This window comes from Gossypium raimondii, chromosome 12, assembly GCF_025698545.1.
Source record: "Gossypium raimondii isolate GPD5lz chromosome 12, ASM2569854v1, whole genome shotgun sequence".
NCBI classification, from domain to species: Eukaryota; Viridiplantae; Streptophyta; class Magnoliopsida; order Malvales; family Malvaceae; genus Gossypium; species Gossypium raimondii.
Window position 1 is genome coordinate 49,317,750 of NC_068576.1, and position 21,082 is coordinate 49,338,831.

General features: G+C 31.4%; 2 protein-coding genes, 1 long non-coding RNA gene and 1 pseudogene across 3 annotated transcripts; 1 reads left to right on the top strand and 3 right to left on the bottom strand.

Moving 5' to 3' along the window:
• Nucleotides 1-3,374: 3,374 nt before the first annotated feature.
• Nucleotides 3,375-8,424, bottom strand: LOC105762510 (uncharacterized). The gene is made up of 4 exons (XR_001123941.2): nucleotides 8,339-8,424; nucleotides 7,781-7,866; nucleotides 4,018-4,080; nucleotides 3,375-3,672 (listed from the first exon to the last, which is right to left on the bottom strand). It is a non-coding gene; the product is annotated as an uncharacterized LOC105762510 (long non-coding RNA).
• A 3,042-nt stretch (nucleotides 8,425-11,466) lies between these two features.
• Nucleotides 11,467-12,408, top strand: LOC105764745 (uncharacterized). Its single transcript, XM_012583471.2, has one exon. The coding sequence runs from the start codon at nucleotides 11,467-11,469 to the stop codon at nucleotides 12,406-12,408; it is 942 nt and encodes a 313-aa protein (XP_012438925.1).
• A 385-nt stretch (nucleotides 12,409-12,793) lies between these two features.
• On the bottom strand, nucleotides 12,794-15,441 carry LOC105764744 (manganese-dependent ADP-ribose/CDP-alcohol diphosphatase). The gene is made up of 2 exons (XM_012583470.2): nucleotides 15,273-15,441; nucleotides 12,794-13,906 (listed from the first exon to the last, which is right to left on the bottom strand). The coding sequence occupies exons 1-2, from the start codon at nucleotides 15,280-15,282 to the stop codon at nucleotides 12,915-12,917; spliced, it is 1,002 nt and encodes a 333-aa protein (XP_012438924.1). The 5' UTR covers nucleotides 15,283-15,441; the 3' UTR covers nucleotides 12,794-12,914.
• A 1,456-nt stretch (nucleotides 15,442-16,897) lies between these two features.
• On the bottom strand, nucleotides 16,898-19,418 carry LOC105764746 (manganese-dependent ADP-ribose/CDP-alcohol diphosphatase-like; annotated as a pseudogene).
• Nucleotides 19,419-21,082: the final 1,664 nt, after the last annotated feature.

Sequence of the window (21,082 nt, forward strand, 5' to 3'; positions counted from 1 at the left end):
TAAATTCACATGCACATATCTAAATTTGGTTCAATATATCATGCCATAGTATGGCTTCAAAAACAAACACATGTTTAATATATATGCCAAACCAACATTAAACTTATAACCTCATTTACAATCAATCCACAAAATAACTATTACTTAGACACCCTAGGTACAAGCCGACACAAAAGGTAAACATCACCACATTTGAGTTCGGGATCGTTGTTGGATGTTGAATCGGCAATCAAAAGTGAAGTATCTAACCTGTGCTTGGAAAAACGAAATCGTACATTGAGTAAAACTCAGTGGTATTTTTATAATCCGAATATTTAAAGATAAGATAATATAATATGCACAATTAAATTTTAAACACATATTAATGACAAGTATCATGACTATCATATGCTATTATATTTCATTTGTTAAATAATGTCCCAATTCACATAGTTGATATATAAATAGTTATTCACATATCAAACCACATTTATTTGTACAATGGCATTAGCTATTCAATACTCAACTCATGAATACTTCATTTTGTATCACCTCAATTCTCATCATTTGCTATATAATAGTTTTTCACAATTTGATCCACATATCATTTAAACAATAACATTATCTATTCCATATCCAATTCATGAGTACATAACTCATGTATCTCATTTTCATGTTTCAAATTACTATCTCATTTTCAATTCACATACAATATCATCCAATATCAATCATAGTACCATTTTATTTAATTACCCCTATTAACATAACTCGGACTTGGACGGATACACTGATCCAACCAACGCACCAGTTTGACACCCAGTGCCTAATAAGATAAATCTAAAGTATTAACCGCGCCCAGCGCTATATAAATTGACACCCAGTGTCTCATCGGTTAAACCAAAGTAAATTGGCACCCAGTGCTTCATCGACTCGAGGTCGAAGAAATCCCTAAACTCTTCCTATCCTATGGTATGCCATTTATATTCGACTCAGCCCGATACAGTTAATAGGGTTTAATTTCACATTTCATATGCAACCAATATCCGATATTAACTTTTCATATAATCACATATACACATGAATTCAATTCAATCTATAACAATCAATATCCAACTTTCACATTAACACATATATTCATTTCACTCAACTGTCAAAATGTCAAATACTCACATCAACACTTACCATATGTATTAAATTGAATTACAACAATAAACAACAAAATTCGGATTATAGAAATACAAATCAGGAATTCCGAGCTATTCGACGTCGACTTTATCTTTTCCCTTTTTAGTCGAGGATTCCGGTACGACGTTAACTACAAAATTAAAACAATTAAAATTCATCAATATAACACATTTCAATTTCATATTAAATATTTCAATTTTTACTCAGTATTTGCCTAAATTTCAATTTAGTCCCAAAACCGAGACTAATTTTTATTCTTCACATTTAATTACGTATTTTTATACAAATTCCACTTTAAACTAAATTTAACTCCTATTTTCACTTAAACCCTTAAATTTTAATTTTTCACAATTTAGTCCTTATTATTCAAAATTTACAATTTATTCTACAATTTAATCTTTTTTCACTTCTAGCTTAAAAATCTATCAATTTAATCCCTAATACTAAATTATTCAACATTAACAACACTTAAAAACTTAATAATTGCTAAAATTTAGACATGGGTTGGGTAATACTTAACACCGGGATTCCAAAAACATATAAATTACAAGAAAAAGGACTAAATTGACTAACTAATTTAACTTAAAAATTTTTGAAGCCCTTAGTCTGTGCGTCTGCTTCTTTCCTTCTTTCTCTTTTTCTTTCTTTCTTTTCTTTCTAATTTTGGTTTAGCCTTATCTTTCTTTACTTCTTTCTCTTTTAATACTTATTTGTTTTATTATATAATATATATACTTACAATTAAGATTTTATATTATAATATAATATATAAATTAAATTTACATATAATATATATACATCACTAATCGTCCCACTTAAAGAAACAATGGTAAATTTTCTTTTTAATCCATTTAATTATTATTTAATCTATAATTCAACTTTCACCCTATATGCAATTTAGTCCTTATACCTAATTACTTTTAATTTATGCAAATTCACTTAAACTAAATCTAATTAACTACACAACTAGCTTCGTAAATAATTATTAAAAACATTTACGAGTCTGATTTATAGGAACGGAGTCTCGAAAATGAACTTTTTCTTTTTCAATTTGGTCCTTTTTAATTAATTAACTATCGAAACGTTGAAATTTTTCAACGAAACTTTAATATCACCTTAATGACACTCTGTAAATATTTATAAAAATATTTACGGCTCAGTTTATAAAAACAAGGTCCCGATACCTCATTTTCTAAAACCACTTGAACTTAATAAATCACTTATATAACATAAATTATCAAATCAAAAACCTTTTTAAAAATCACATTTGACTCATAAATATTAAATAATAATATTATTTAATATTTACGAATTTACTCATCGAATTTGGTGACCCCCAAACCACTGTTTTCAACACCACTGAAATCTGGCTGTTACATCTAACCTCTTTAGTAGGACCTTCTCGATTTAAGGAGGAGAAGACAATTGTTTGGAAATTTGATTTTAATGGACATTTCCCCGTGAAGAGTGCCTATGCCCTTCTGTATCAGTATGACGTAATCACCCATTTGGCTTCACCTTAGCACAAAGCATGGACTAATCTAGGAAAACTCAAACTCCCTTACAAAGTTATCATTTTCCTTTGGAAAATCTGCACAAATTGCCTCCCAACCAAGGAGCTTCTCTCAAGGCACCTCCCCAACAATGATAATAACTTTCCCTTTTGCTAAGATAGTAGGGAATCCATTAAGCACCTATTCCTTGAATATAGTTTTGCTCGAGCTATCTAGTTTGGTTTTTCTCTTGCTTTCCAATCATTGGAATCCGTATTTCTTCTTTATCATCCTAGTTTCTTCAATGGCAATCATAAGAAGTCAAAATCTTTTTGATTCTATAATGAACTTCTTCTCCCTTGACAGTCAAGAATTCAAACATTTGAGACTGTCGAAAGTCTTCTTTCCTACTAGACTCTCTTCTTACTCTTTGCATTGCCTATTGCAGGTGAAATAGCATGATTGGTGGAGCTGTCATTGCTCAATACCATAAAGGCTCTCAGTTTTTACCCATTTAAAGCTTCAAATTTGCTAACAAAATCTAGGTTAGACTTCTCACTTTCAGATCTATTTTTATTACTCTAAAAATTCATAATGTTTCTTCCTGTAGGTTCTTCAAAATATGACAAAAAATGGTTGAATATCATATGCGGGTATATCGAAGTGAGATGAAACATCAACTAGTGCTCAACGACATCAAGCATCTCCTCCAAATTTTTTTAGTGTAACAAAATAAAAAGAAAATCAATTACAAACTAACAGTAGAAGCAGGGTTGGATAACAGAAAATGTTTGTCTAAACGTATCTAATCATCAACTAATGAAAGAGCAACATGAAAAATTCGAGCACCAATAGAAAAATCTTTCATCAGGTCAGCCAAAATATTAGAGACACAATTCACCTCCTTTGGCATTTTCTCCATGACTACTCTCCACTTGCATATGCACAGTTCTTGGATTCACATCTCCAAATCTTTGTTTTAATTCCCTCTGGTATCACCATGGATGTAACACCCCTAACCCGTATACGTAAATAAATTAGGGTTACGAGGCGTTATTGGACAAAACGCAACTTAACACAGACATTCAGTAGAATTCAAAAATTTTACATCTATGTTAAATTAGTCAAATATGAAGTAAGTATAATTATAAATTCTACTTTAATAATTTTAATTTAGATTTTTATAACAAAACATAACATTTCAGTTCAGTTAAACCATAAGAAAAATAAGCTAATTTATTATGGTTATTAATTTTATATATATATATATATATATATATATACAGCATATTAAAGTACGACTCCCAAAATATTATCTAGCCTATACATGCCATAAGTTAAAATTTAAACGTTTTAATACCGAGATAGTAGATAAAGTGATGATCTTCGCTAACGATCCCCGAGTCTGCAGCTTGGTTTTTATCTATAAAACAAATGGATAAAAACAATCGAAGTAAGCTTTTATAGCTTAATAAGTTTATAATATATCTAAAATACATATAAACGAACATATGTATAAACATTATATGCTTATAATCAAATTACAGACATAATCATTAATTGCATATACTGATTTCTAATATACTTATCATTTGCATTTCATCGAATGCATATATATGATCTTTCAAACACATATAGACAAATGCTCATGTAATTATTCATTATATATATCCCATAATCATTTTTATATATATATATATATATATATATATATATATATCAAATGCATATAATCACTTAATTTAACGTATTCACCGGCACTTAGCCTGCTAGGCTTATAGCCTGATTCCAATCACCGGCACTTAGCCTGCTAGGTTTATAACCTGATTCAGATCACCGGCACTTAGCCTGCTAGGTTTATAACTGCAATGACTCATTTTCAGTAAATCGGAATAGTGGTTTCGTAACCACAAATCCGAGCTAGAAAGAAAACTTATTTTAATATTGTAGTATGGTCTATATTATGATAGGAAGGTTGCATGAAAATTTTGATAATAAAACTGTATTGATTATATGGTAAAATTTATTTAAATAGATTAAATAAAAAATGCATTACCGGGACTTTGTTCCTAAGAATCGATTTGTAAATATTTATTATAAATATTTACTAAGTTAGTTGTGTGTCTAATTATGTTTTGACTAGGAGAATTTGATGTAATTAGAAGTAATTAGGAAAAGGGATTAGATTGAAATAAGTGTGAAAGTTTAATTATAAATTAAAGAAAGTTAAAAGGACCAAATAGGCAATTATGCCTTTTCTAAAATTGAGGCGGCATAACAAATGAAATATCTAAGATATTTTTTAATTTAAGTTATATATATTATATATTATGTTGTTTAATTAATAAGTAAGTTATTATATTATATTATTATTATATATATAAAACAAAAGAAAAGAAATGAAAAGAAAGAAATAGAATAGAATTCGAAACGGAATAGGGGAGAAACAGGGAGAAAGAAAGAAAGAAAAAAGTAAAGAAGAAAATTAGGGTTTTAAGGTTCAATTTCAAATTGGTAAGTCAAATTAAGTCCTTTTCTTGAAATTTTGAGTTTTTATGATTCTAGATTAAAATATTAGTAGGTATATGTTGAAAATTTGAAAGTTAGTAGAATTTTTTTATGTAGTTTATATTGAATTAGTGGATGAATTAGAGATTGAATTGATGGAAATTCAAACTAGAATTGGGAAAAAGATTAAATTGAGAAATAGGTTATAAATTTAATGTAAAATTGTAAGAAATTGAAATTAAGGTTTATTAGTGAAAATTTGAGAGTTAAGTCAAGTTGTAAGTAGAATTTAAGTAAAAATAAGGTATAGATTGTGATAGAAATAGAAATAATTTTAGTTATGAATTAAATTGAAATATTAGCTAAGGTAAGAAATTATGAAATTATTATATCATATATGTTTATTCTTATTAAATCATATAGGAAAGTTATTTGATTGTTTTTCTAATATATAAATGTTATGTGTTTTATATGAAATTGAAGAGAAAGAAAAGAAAGGAAAAGACCTAATTGAAGAAAAAGGAAAAGAGAAGGCTAAGGGGTGAAGGAAGATATCATCTCAACCTTTTGTTGTAAGTACTACAAGGTTATTTTTATTTTAAATTATTTTATTTAAATGCCTATATTATAGTATAGAATTATTTAGAAATAAAATAAAATAAAGTAAAATAAAAGATTATGGAACTATGAAATTTGTAAAGAAAATTATAGATGGAAAGTATATAGTGGTATATTGATTGAACATTAAGAAAATATTGTGACAAAAGTATATATATGTGAAAATGGTGTGATAATTGTGAATTGTGAAATGTGCCTTAAATTGTAATGATGGAGAAATGAGAAATCTTTTTCGAAATAATTCTATAAAGTATTTAATTGAATGAGATTCAGTTTTAATGCCCAAGTAGATGGAATTTAGAACTACCAGGATATTAGTGGCATGCCATTAAGGAACTTTAGCGCGCTCTTTGATTATTAGCACGTTAGTGCTCTCTGACTACTAGAACGTTGGTGCTCTCTGATTTTAGCACGTCAGTGCTCTCTGTTTAGCACATCTGTTAGCACATCTGTGCTCTCTGTATAGCACTTTAGTGCTCTCTGTTCATTAGTGCATACCAATGCACCTCTGTATTTGTTCCGTATATCCGGTGTGTTTTATAAAATCTACTTTGGGCTAAGATTATGATTTGTGGATAAAAGCGAATCATTAAAATGCTAAGGTAAGTTTTATGAAGCTTATGCGTACGTAAATACGTAATAACAGAAAGAGTTTGACATATTTTGTTTATATTTGTTTATCTGTTTATTTCTTGTAGTGCTTACTAAGCCTTCACCGGCTTAACGCGTTTAATTTTAACGCGTAGGTACAGTTTGTCTCGAAGAGGTAAAGTCAAGATAGAAGATCTCTCATCTCATCACATCCTCAAGAGCTTTAAAAGTAGGTACCATATTTTGAATTAAAATGACATGTACATAGACAGTCAGTTATGCTTCCATGTGTTAGGAACTAAAATGTAAACTCTTGGACTTCTATCTATTTTTAAGTACTTTTCGTATTTTGGTATATATATGAAATGAATTAGTAAAACTATATGTATGTTTGCAAATATGGTTGGTAAGTTAAAATGCTATGTATAAATGTTTTAATTAAACAATATCTAGCTATAACCGTTTGGCACCAAATGTAATAGCCTTATACTGGGTCAGTACGATTAGACCAGGTATAGGGTTGTTACAATAACCTGATTCAGATCACCGGCACTTAGCCTGCTAGACTTAAAGTCCGAATTATTTCACCGGTCTTAAGCCTGCTAGGTTTTAAACCTGAAAATTTCAATTTCACATATACAAAATACTCCTCAAGTAATTCATTAAATAAAACACATAATTGTAAAAGATCATATTCAAACCTAAGAGAATTTATAAAATCCTATCTTCAATTCAATTCAAATTTCTATAAATTGTATGCGCACACATATATTCACATACCTTACTACTTAACTAATTTCAATACAAGAATTTTATATATATATATATATATATATATATATATATATATTCACCTATTCAAACTAACTATACATATAAATTTGTACGTATTCAATGCTACCCATATATATATATATATGTAAACTTAACATCCATATCTTGAGATATGTTTAAGACCTATTCGAATGTATACATATATGTTTCAACTCACATTTAAACACTTATTCAAATTTACCTAAGCATATGCAATATACACACTTTTAATCCATCCCAAAAGTTATACATGAATGTACATGTATATGTTCGAATCTTATGTTTACATTTACATTTCTCATATCATCAAATATTTTCAAATAAAAACATAAACATATAGATATATATTTAAATATTCAAACAATGTATATATATATATATTTATCTATATACCATTCAGTAACTATATTAAATTCCAAAACTTATATAAGCATATATCCATTTAGCCGAACATAGCTTATACACAATTTCTATCCATATTTCAAATCTATTCAACCAAAGTATACTTGATTATAAATCAATAATAATTCAATATAGATTCGTACACACATTTATATACTAATTTAGTTCTATTTATAAGCTAGTAGACTTACCTCAGACGATGGAAAATCGAAGTCGGACGTTTATTCGACTATTTTGGCTTTTCCTCGATCTAACTCCGATTTCTTTGGTTCTCGATCTAAATATATTCAAAATGAGATAATTTATTTATTAACACATTCAATTTAGTCCAAAAACACATAATTTGGCAAATTACTATTTTGCCCCTAATATTTACACTTTTTGCAATTTACTCCCTATTGCATAAAACACAAATTACACAAAATTTGCCCATACCACACAAGGGCCGAATATTAATGGTTCTCATACAAGTCCACACATTTCATTTATTTCACATTTTAGTACCCCAAAAATTTAATTTCACAATTTAGCCCTATTTACTCAATTTCACTAAAAATTCAAAGACAAAACATTTTAACCTAACACCTATATTTCATATTTCATCAACTAACATCACATATCACAAGTTATCATCAATGGAAAAACACAAAATAATCAACAATTTCAAAAATTCAAGCATGGGTCTTGTAGTATACAAAGCAACGATCTCAAAAACATAAAAATTATCAAAAACCGAAACCAAAACACACCTTAATTTTCAATGGGAATTACCGAAACCCTAAAAGCCATTGATGAATTCTCCCAAGCTTAACATTCGGCCAAGGTAAGAATGTTTTGTTGTTTTTTTTTATGCTTTCTTTACTTATTTTAATTATATGACATAATTTAATAAATTACTAAGTTAACCTTATATAATAAATATATAAAACATATATATAAAGGACAATGTTGTCATATGTCACCCACTAACTATATTTTGGTCTAATTACACCTTTAGACCTCTCACTTAAAAAGACAACAACAAATAGACACTTTCATATTTAACCATTAAATTTTTATTTTACGCGATTTAATCTTTTTATTTAATCGGACACTCAAACGACGAAATTAAAACACGAAAATTTCACACAATTAAATTCACACATAATAAACACACAAAATAATATTAAAATATTTTTTTGACTCGGACTTGTGGTCCCGAAACCACTATGTCCAATTAGAGTCGAAATCGGGCTGTTACAATGGATACCTTTGATAGTTAGAGCACAATCAAGACTCAACAATAACATTTTCCCAATTAGACTCCCATACTAATTGGAGACCATCATACATAACTCAAAGCTCAACTTGCTATACACTACATCTACCAATGTTTCTTCCAATTCTCCACATCCATCTAATGTGCCATTACTGTTGAACGGGCAAGTTTCAAACTCGAATTACAAGTGTCATCTGTATTTAGTTTAAAAGAACTAGTAGGCGGTGAAACCCACCTTTGATCCCCAATCCAATTCATAATACTCCAACTTAAATTGACATGCCTCTGCTTAATGGATCTAGCCCAACACCATGAAGAATGAATCACATTGATTATGTTAAAAATAGCATCTTGGAACACACAAAAATTCCTTTGTTTCCAAATCCTCCGGAAAACAATACCAAATAAAGATATCAATCCACATCTTGAAAGAATAAATCAAGTTCATTCCTCAAATTAGTAGAAAGCCAATCCTCTAACGAATAAGAGAAGAATCGAGATGATAGCCTCGAGCGGATGATCTGCTCCTACATTTCTTTTACCTTACAATAGTCCCGTAATACATGAATAAAAGATTCTTCAACACTCCCACAAAGCTTACACGAAGGGTCCTTTGATAAACCTCTCTTACAACGTTCCGCATTAATAAAAAGATGACCCTTAAATACTAACCAAATGGCAGCAAGAAAAATTACCATTAGTGGCCCAATTCGAAAAAATAATTAATAAGGAGGCAGACAATAATTAATAAGATTCTCCAACAACATTGTGGACCAAGCAAGCTTCCATTTAACCTCCAGTGGGTTTAGGGTGCTTTTCATTAGAATACCATAAGCTTCTTTGATAGTAAAATTATCATTAGTGGCCCAATTTGAAATAATAACATCAGGACCGAGTAGGGGAAGTCGAAGTTGGTGTACCTGCAATATAAGTAAGAATATCATTATTTAAAAAACATCGCATATAATCCCAATTCCAGTTACCCTCCGTAGTCACTACCTCTCAAAAGGTGATAGATTTATCAATAAAAGGAGTCAGACAATAATTAATAAGATGACCCATCTCCGTTAACTATCTGTCTAGAATTTAATAAGGACAATCTTCAAAACACTTACTACTTGAAATATCCTCAGGACAGTCTTCAAAAAACTTATACTTGACTCGAAGCACCCTAACCGACAAAACTTTGTTTATTAGCAGGGACATCTCCTCCAATTTATCCGTGGACATTTTGAGAAACCAAATAATGTAGCACGTTTATTAGCTCTTCATGGCCCTAACTTTTCTTGCTTTGTACAAAAGAAAAAATATAATATTGATTGGCTAAAATTATTGGATGTAACTCTTTTTATAACTTGCAATGGAGTGATAGCTGAAATCAGAGGTTGTTCGAGATCGTGACTAGAAAGTAACCATTCACACCCGATCTTATTGCAACCGGTTATATGAAACCTATGTCTGGAAAAGCTTTGGCAAACACCCCTTGAATGACCAAATCTATCTTTTGCCATAATTATGAATTTTAATCTCTTCTTTAACAAAGGATAAAGATGGTGAAACACCCACCTTGAAAAACCATATCTTTTTTAATTTTGACCTCTTCTCCTTTTTAACTAACCACTACTGTCGAAGGCAGTTTTTTTTAAGGTTATAAACAGATGCGAGAGTATATTTTCTGAAGAAAAACTTTTATTGATGTTAATTTACAAAAACTGCTGTGATTTGTTTAGGAAGAATCAACATAAATTTATTTTGTATATTTAGATTTTATTTATAGAATTATATAGGTGACATTTTCGGATTGAAAAATGATGATAATCTTTTGCAATAAATAAAATATAATAATATTGTATTAAATATTAACCCTTTAATAGAGACATTATCAACATATATAAATAATCTCAATACTAAAATTTATTTTGATTTTGATTTAACACGAAATTCATCTCATTTTCAATATTATAATGATAAATATGATAAGATTTAAATAATCATATAATCTCTAAATCATGTTGATTGAATCTTAGCTCGATGGGTCGGTGAAGCGCATTATTTGAGAGAAAGTATGGATAAAAATAACAAATATGTTTGTCTGTGGTTAAATCAAGGATGGCAATCAAATTTATTTGTTTCATCATCCAGGTTGAAGAAAACCCAACCACTTACCCTAAATCCGTAAAACAACAAATTGGAGTGAACCCACCTAGTATTCAATAAAGTTGTCCTAAAAAAAAACAGAATAAAGTAGTAGTAAAAAGCAAACAAAGGAAACAAAACAAATAATTAAAATTAAAGATCCAGGTAAGAGAAAGTTGATCACTGGAATATATACTAATAAACAACAGGGTTTGTTCTTCACTCACTGCCATCTATTTGCCAGTTTGTAATTTGTTTTTTTTTTTTTTAATTTCCATTAATGCAGCCAATATCACCTCTGGCAGCTTCTGTTTCACACTCATACATCTTGTGACCAAGATCTGTCTCTCCCACTCACTTATGTTTTTTTTCCAACTCTTTGTTATTCCTCTTCTCCTTTGTTCTAATTTGGGTTCCCACTTCAACCCACCATTTCTACAAAACTTCATTGATTGAGCTTGGATCAAATTCCCTAAGGAAACCATGCAAGACACCATTGGCATTCCTGCTTGTTTTTCATCAGGTGAGAAGCCTGCTGATGATCCCACAGCCGTAACCAGGTCCGGCCAGAGTGTTTTCATGTCTGTTTTCCGAACAAAGATTGCCGACCAGTGTCGTTTAGTAACTATCACTTGGTGCAAGGACCTATTGCTCCATGGTCTCACGGTATCAGTTGAAGGCCCCGGGGGAGAGAGTCAGTATGGGTGTAAAGTCGAGCTTAAGCCATGGTGTTTTTGGAGAAAGCAAGGATCCAAACGTTTTGTGATCGATGGTAAACCTGTTGACGTGTTTTGGGACCTCAAGGCTGCTAAATTCAATGGCAAAACCGAACCCATCTCCGAGTACTATGTTGCTGTTGTTTGCGATAAAGAAGTTGTTTTACTCGTTGGGGATCTAAAGAAAGAAGCTTATAGGAAAACTGGTTGCAGGCCTGCACTTATTGATCCCATTTTGGTTTCAAGAAAAGAGCATATATTTGGCAAGAAGAGGTTCTCAACAAGAGTTAAATTTCATGAAAAAGGTGGGTTTCATGAGGTTTCAATTGAGTGTAATAACAAAAATGTGGATTCTTTAGGTGGGGTGGTTGGTGTTGAGCCTGAAATGGAGATCAGAATTGATGGGAATTTGGCCCTTCATGTCAAGCATCTCCAATGGAAATTCAGAGGGAATGAATCCATTAATGTCAACAAAAGAAAATTACAAGTTTACTGGGATGTTCATGATTGGCTTTTTAACCCTGGTTTAAGGCATGCCTTGTTTATATTCAAGCCTGTTTCATCATCAACATCATCATCGTCCACACCATTATCATCATCATCATCATCACTGTCATCTCAAACAGGGAGCAGTGGTTCATTAGAAGGGCTTAACCATTGTGGCTCATCAGAATTTTGCTTGTTCCTTTATGCCTGGAAGATTGAATGACATCACCATCAATACCATAAGATTGTGAACCAAAATGGGGCTTCAATCTTTCGTGTTATGGGACATCAGGGTGTGTTGAAGGGATATATGACTCCATTATTGAGCAGAAAATGGAAATCACAGCTGGGATTCAAACAAGTGGCTCAGAATTGGACAAAGCAAAGCACATTGTATCACATTCATATACATGCCCCAATAATTCCCACATCTAGCTGTTTTATGAAATTCTTTCTTTTATTTGATCTGTTCTAGATAAGTGCGCAAGCTCATATATATAATGATGATAGATTTATAATAAAATCATTAAACTGCAAGGCTTATCTGTGATTATGCACTGCACATGGATACAACTTGCTTTCCCCTTTCATTGTTTGTTTACCCTCAATGACTTGAAAATCTCCACTTTGCTCTATTATTGTAAATGGATTAACTTCAGTCGATGAAAATTACAGTAATATACACTCCATCATCTTTGATGAAAGAATTGATCTTTTATAAATATTTGTCTAGAAATCGAAACTAAATTTGGTGCTTTTCATTTGATCTGTGCCAACAAGCGACAACATGTTGTCATAAACGTCTATATACCCGTACGCATTGGTCCCGGGAGTACACTCTAAAGCAGCATCAAGCACTCTGTGATGAACTCCACGAGAATCAACTGAATATCCTCCTTGATGATTGTGCCCGCTGAGGCAAACCTTCACACAATCGTAACGGTGAATCAGGTCCATTACTTGGTCATAGTTCCATAAAAGCGTTGTTTTGCTTGTTGCACCTGGATCTAATGGCACATGACAACATATTATCACTTTCTGTTTCATATTTGTTGCATCCTTAAGTACATTATCCAGCCATTCCATTTGCTTATTTCCGACTGCTCCATTGAACATAACGAACCTTCTATCAACACCCTTCAGTCCCTCTGGGCTGTTTTTATCTGAATTCGGGTTTTTTTCACTCAGGATTTTCAAGGCCTCCAGTCTATTCGGATGGTCATGAGGCCATCCAATTGCACTAATATCATATCCATCCAATACAACAAATCTGTATCCCGGTGTTGGTGAAAAGTCATAGTATGCGTGAGTGCAACCATCACCATGATTCGGGATCTTCAATAAAGGAAGTAACTTATCCCGTGGGAGATTGTAAAGGCAATGATTTCCAATCATGTGATACACGGGACCATGAAAATTTTCAAACTCACTGACTACTTTCTTCACAGCATTTAGAGATTGATCTTTGGGACACTTCCCATCAACAATATCTCCGAAATTAATCACAAAGTTAAGATTCTTGTGGTCGTTCCAGTTCTTCACTGCCCTTTGCAAAACAAGAATACTATGTCTATAATACCGAGGAACACCTAGGAATGAGTGACCATCAGGGATATCCGCATACTGAACATCAGAAATAACACCAAAGGAAAATAGAGGATGCTTGCCTTGCCCGTTTGCTAAACCGTTTCCTAAGTCCATGCAGACATCACTCCTTACACCTATCATATTACCAACTCAATGATTAACTTTAAAAGGCTGAATCGAGAAAGAAATTAGTAATGAAATGGATTCCTTGGAAAACGAAAAATAAAAGTTGTCAGAAATGAATTATCACAGGATAGGTACCAAGTGAAGCAGAGAATGTCATGTAATTAACAGCTATCAGCCCATTACTGAAAAGTTAAAGCAACGTAAATAGGAAACAAAATGCATTGAACCTAAATGAAGCAGTATTGCACAATTTAGCCATCTGAGAAATTGAAATCCCGTAGCATATATTCACCATTACTCCTGCCTTTTAGGTTTCTCATCATGTTGATTGTTACAGAAAGTCCGATAAACCGAAAAAAAGAAGGCTTCAACTAAAAGGCTTTTGGTCACAAATGGAGGAGAAGTTTTGGAGACAAATTAATCTACTCATTCAATAAAACTAGGCTTATGTGAGCGCATAAGTGCACAACAAAACATCAAAAATAGACAATGCCAAACGTAAGGAACTTTTAAGAAATTTACAGTTGAGAAAATTTCTAAATCGAGTCTCAAGTCCAACCTTTAGGATCCTAAATTATACAAACTGCAAACTATTTTAGAAATATAATTCGCCATCAATGACATGAAGACGTAAGAGCATTTGAAGAGACTACTCTATCCTCCTATACCACATCATGAACAATCATTCTGAACTAAGAGGATACTTACAATTTATTCCAATATCCATCCTCAACTCCAAAATACTATACCACGATTTGGGTCAGCGTTATGAGTTCGACATGAGTATAAAAATATTCTTGTACCCTTATTCAAATCTATAGGATACGGATACTTCAGGGAAAAAGATCCCAGTCTAACACATTCTCCAGCTAAGTTCTCCTTAGAGGACTGTGATGTGCACACATAATCACGAATACAATAGAGAAAATGAAAAAAATCCTAATAATTTAGTCAGTTGGTGGATTTATTGAGGGCAGATTCTCAGAGTAAATGTTAAAAGACAAAGCAACGCGATTCATCCAAAGTACTTCGACTTTCCCTTAAAAAATCGACAACCCCATAGAGTTTAAATTAAGCGTGAAAATCCCAGATCAAAACTGCAAAGAAAACCCCAGATGCGAGACAGATCGAGATAAGCTTAATAAGTTTCAACACTCAACACATTCCTCTTTCTCTCTGCTTCTTAATCATGAAACTGTTGGGTTCACAAAGGGAAATTAAGCTGTATGATATAAAAACATCCGAAGCATACATAACGGAAAACTAATCCTCAAACAAAGCTGTGATATGTAAATATATATATGTTGGTTTTCAACAGAGAAAATCAAACCATATTTATGCAAGAAAAAGTGAAAAGAGAGTGTAAAGAATAACCTGCTTCCATTGTGTTGATTTGTATGGAGAAACGAAACCTCCAAAAGATGTGGGTTGTTGCACAGATTGTGACTGAAAATGGTGAACAGAGAGGTGGCGTTGGATATTGGCGAAATCGTTCCTTCCGGGGGTCAACTTCTTTTTTTCTGCTTTGAAATAAATAATATTCCATATTTTTACGTGTTTTTTAAGAATATACTTCTAAAATTATTTTATAAAAACAATATTTTTTAGTAATGATACAATTTAATTGGAATCCGACAACTTAGCCTAACTCTTAACCAATTCTATAAATATATAGATAGCTGGATTTTTTTTTCTTTGGTTATTTTAAATTTTGAAAAATATGTGTATGTATATTAATGTTGTCTTAATTAGACCCATCAATCAAATTGGTTAGATCAAAATCGTTAAAATATATGTGAGCGGTAAAAATATAAATTGGTATAGATAAAATTGGTGCTCTAACTTGTTTGATCACAAATTCAATTCTAAAACATTGATCTAAATTATTATTTATGTGATTGGCTGGATTGGTATCATCCATCAACCACATAGTTGTCAAATTAAAAGTCAATTTTAAACAAAATAAGATATGCTACTATGAAAGTGCTCATGTCTGTTTATATAAAATTTTAAAATACACATATTATAGGATTTGAACTAATACAACACGGTTTTCAACATATCAATTTTACCATTTTAATTAAAGCTTTTTTTTTCATGTCAACAAAAATTTTCTTTCCATGAGAATGTTTGGTAGGAAAAATGGAAAGAAAATATAATTTTCTTTCTCATTATTGCTTGGTAGAGTTTAAAAGAAAGAGAAAATAAAATAAAATATTTTAAAAAATATAATTTTAAACTAACATGCATCTCTCTTCCATTTTTTTCTCATCTCTTCAATTTGAAATCATTAATTTGTATGCATCACGATAAAAAATATCCCTCTTATTTTTTTCTTCTCACTTTTTTTCAACCAAGCACATTTAAAATTTATTTTCTTTCAACTTTTCCATTCTCTTCTCTATTAGCTACACTTTTCTATTTAATCAAACACACCCTAAATTATTTTATTTATTTTCTACAAATGTTAAGAGTAACTAGGAACTTTATCATGGCCATTTATATTTAGGACAAATTTATGTTTAAAAATAAAATATAATAAATAATGAATTCTATGCTTTAAAACTAATTAATAATAATATATGTAATATGTATTATGTTAAAATAAAAAATTTAGATTAACTCGTAAGTAAAACAAAATTTAAACACATAAATACATCAAATTAAGAATGGTAAATGAATATTATTTTTGATCATGTTGTTATCATCGATTTTAAGTTTGTGTCGAGTTAATTTGTGCTACCATCTCAATCAATAAAATTATTAATATTAAAATTTTATCACACGCTTATACGTGTGGAAACCATGTATGTAGAATGTATGAGTGCATTTATAAATAACACAATAAATAATAATAGGTAAGGCTTGAAACTAATAATAAAAAATGTGTAATATTTACTATATAAAAATAAAATTTTATTTAAATTATGAATAAAAAATTTAAAGGGGTAAATATACCATATTATAAAAATATTAAATACACTCCATCCATCTTTTATTAATGAATTGATGTTTTATAAATATTTGTCTAGAAATCGAAACAAAAACCGGTGCTTTTCACTCGATCTGTGCCAACAAGCGACAACATTTTGTCATAAACGTCTATATACCCGAATGCATTGGTCCCGGGAGGACACTCTGAAGCAGCATTGAGCACTCTGTGATGAACTCCACGAGAATCAAATGAATACCCTTCCTGATGATTGTGTCCGCTGAGGCAAACCTTCACACAATCATAACGCTGAATCAGGTCCATTACTTGGTCGTAGTTCCATAAAAGCATTTTTTTTGCTTGTTGCACCTGGATCTAATGGCACATGACACCATATTATCACTTTCTGTTTCATATTTGTTGCATCCTTAAGTACATTATCCAGCCATTCCATTTGCTCATTTCCGACTGCTCCGTTATGTTTAACGAACCTTCTATCAACACCCTTCAATCCCTCTGGGCTGTATTTATCTGAATTCGGGTTTTCTCACTCAGGATTTTCAAGGCCTCCAATCTATTCGGATGGTCATGAGGCCATCCAATTGCACTAATATCATATCCATCCAATACAACAAATCTGTATCCCGGTGTTGGTGAAAAGTCATAGTATGCGTGAGTGCGACCATCACCATGATTCGGGATCTTCAATAAAGGAAGTAACTTATCCCGTGGGAAACTGTAAAGACAATGATTTCCAATCATGTGATACACGGGACTATGAAAATTTTCAAACTCACTGGCTACTTTCTTCACAGCATTTAGAGATTGATCCTTGGGACACTTCCCATCAATAATATCTCCGAAATTAATCACAAAGTTAAGATTCTTGTGGTCGTTCCAGTTCTTCACTGCCCTTTGCAAAACAAGAATACTATGTCTATAATAACGAGGAACACCAAGGGATGTGTGACCGTCAGGGATATCCGCATACTGAACATCAGAAATAACACCAAAGGAAAGTAGAGGATGCTTGCCTTGCCCGTTTGCTAAACCGTTTCCTAAGTCCATGCAGACATCACCTCTTACACCTATCATATTACCAACTCAATGATTAACTTTAAAAGGCCGAATCGAGAAAGAAATTAGTAATGAAATGGGTTCCTTGGAAAACGAAAAATAGAAGTTGTCAGAAATGAATTATCACAGGATAGGTAACAAGTGACGCAGAGAATGTCATGTAATTAACAGCTATCAGCCCATTACTGAAAAGTTAGAACAACGAAAATAGGAAACAAATGCATTGAACCTAAATGAAGCAGTATTGCACAATTTAGCCATCTGAGAAATCGAAATCTCATTGCATATATTCACCATTACTCCTGCCTTTCAGGTTTCTCATCATGCTGATCATTGCAGAAAGTCCGATAAACCGAAAAAAAAAAAAAAAGAGGCTTTAACTAAAAGGCTTTTGGTCACAAATGGAGGAGAAGTTTTGGAGACTAATTAATCTACTCATTCAATAAAACTAGGCTTATGTGAGCGCATAAGTGCACAACAAAACATCAAAAATAGACAATGCCAAACGTAAGGAACTTTTAAGAAATTTACAGTTGAGAAAATTTCTAAATCGATTCTCAAGTCCAACCTTTAGGATTCTAAATTATACAAACTGCAAACTAATTTAGAAATATGATTCGCCATCAATGACGTGAAGAATACACTTAAGAGCATTTGAAGAGACTACTCTATTCTCCTATACCACATCATGAACAAATCATTCTGAACTGAGGGATACTTACAATTTATTCCAATATCCAACCTCAACTCCAAACTACTATACCACGATTCGGGTCAGCGTTATGAGCTCGACATGAGTGTCAAAATATCTTGTACCCTTATTCAAATCTATAGGATACGGATACTTCAGGGAAAAAAAATCCCAGTCTAACATATTCTCCAGCTAACTTCCCTTAGAAGATTGTGATGTGCATGCATAATCACGAATACTATAGAGAAAATGAAAAAAAAATATTAATAATTTAGTCAGCTGGTGGATGAATTGAGGGCAGATTGTCAGAGCAAATGTTAAAAGACAAAGCAACGCGATTCATCCAAAGTACTTTGACTTTCCCTTAAAAAATCGACAACCCCATTGAGTAAATTAAACGTGAAAATCCCAGATCAAAACTGCAAGGAAAACCCCAGATGCGAGACAGATCGAGATAAGTTTAATAAATGTCAACACTCAACACATTCCTCTTTCTCTCTGCTTCTTAACCATGAAACTGTTGGGTTCACAAAGGGAATTTAAGCTATATAATTTAAAAACATCCGAAGCATACATAAGCTATGATATGTAAATATACATACATGTTGGTTTTCAACAGAGAAAATTAAACCATATTTATGCAAGAGAAAGTGAAAAGAGAGTGTATAGAATAACTTTCTTTCACTGTGTTGATCTGTATGGAGAAACGAAACCTCCAAAAGATGTGGGTTGTTGCACAGATCGTGACTGAAAATGGTGAACAGAGAGGTGGCATTGGATATTGGCGAAAGCTTCCCTTCCGGGGTCAACTTCTTTTTTGTGCTTTGAAATAAATAATGTTGACTAGAAATAATGAAGTTAAGGTAATGAAGGTTACAATGTTTTGCGTTGAAATTCCATATTTTTACGTGTTTTTTTAAATTTTATATAAAAAATAAATTAAAATAATATTTATTGTTTTATAAAAGTAATAGTTTTTAGTAATTTTACAATTAAATTGAAACTCAATTAATGAACAATATCAACTTAGTCTAACTCTTAACTAATAGTATAAATATATAGATAACTATACCAATGTTGTCTTAAATGGACCGGTCGATCAAACTTGTTGGATTAGAAACTGGTTGAGGTATTAGTGTGATGAGTGGTAAAAACATGCTAACTCAAAAATCGGTATGTATAAGTTGAATTGGTTTTGTAACACCATTAACATGTATCCGTCGCCGGAATAGGGTTATGAAGCATCACTGATGTTTACAATTCAAATGAATATAATTTTCAAACATTTCAAATCATATCAATAATAAATTAAAAGCAATCCAAATCATACATATTGTTCCCTAAACAGGCTCTCGATACTCTAAAAAACACGTTAGAAACAAGTCGGGACTAAATAGGAAACTTAGAAAATTTTTCAACAAATAAGGAAAATTTTCTAAATTGCAGGGGTCACACGGCCATGCGACCAGGCCGAGCGGCCAGGCCGTGTGGCCATTCGAAATAGGGATACACTTACCTGGATTGAATCGCAGAAATTGAGGAACTTCAGGGACTACACCTCTAATTTTTCTTTTCCCCAATTATCTATGGATTCTTGATCTATAATGTAAAATCCCTTAATTATTAGTATATATTTCATTTCAAATCCATTTTAAAATTAATACCCTTTTAATATTTGACATTACACAATTATCCTAAACTTTTATAATTTTTTCTATTTAGTCCCTTAACTCAAATTCATCAAATTAACTAATTTTCTCAAATAAATAATTTATCCAAATATTCTAAGCCTTCAAACAGCCCTAATAAACATCAAATTCACTATCAAACCCTAATATTTTAACATATTCACAATTTAATCCTAAAATTAAGATTTAACAAAATCTCTTCATAAATTCATCAAATAGCATAATAAAGGCTCCAAATACCTAGTATTCATCAAAAACATTTAATATTTGTAACACCCCTAATCGGTGTCTGTCACCGAATTAGGGTTAAGAGGTATTACCGATCAAACATAACATTTAATTAACATACATAATGTCCCTTAAATAGGTCTACGATACCTATTACATGCTTTAGAAGTGGTTTGGGACTAAACCGATCACATATAAAAATTTTCGAAAAACTTAAAATTTTTCTAAGTTACAGAGTTCACACCTTTCAAGCATACCTAAATCGCCTTAAATTCATGCCATTTTTCACATAATAATAGGCAGCCTAAACAGCTCATTCTTTGCACAATTCATACCATTTTATAACCATTCATTTACCACTCATTTAATGTCCACAAACTAATTCAAAAGTATATCAATTTAACTTACTATAATCATCAATTCATCTTAGGTTCAAACATGCATTTTCTCAATATTTAAACAATCAACTTATACCTCATCTACATACCAATCTATCATCTCAATATCATACCAATTGCATAATTTGATCATCAAGACATCTAAACCAAATTGAACAAATTCAAGGGCA

Bases quoted from the DNA above. Each gene is read 5' to 3' on its own strand.
- LOC105764745 (XM_012583471.2), top strand. From the start codon at position 11,467: ATGCAAGACACCATTGGCATTCCTGCTTGTTTTTCATCAGGTGAGAAG.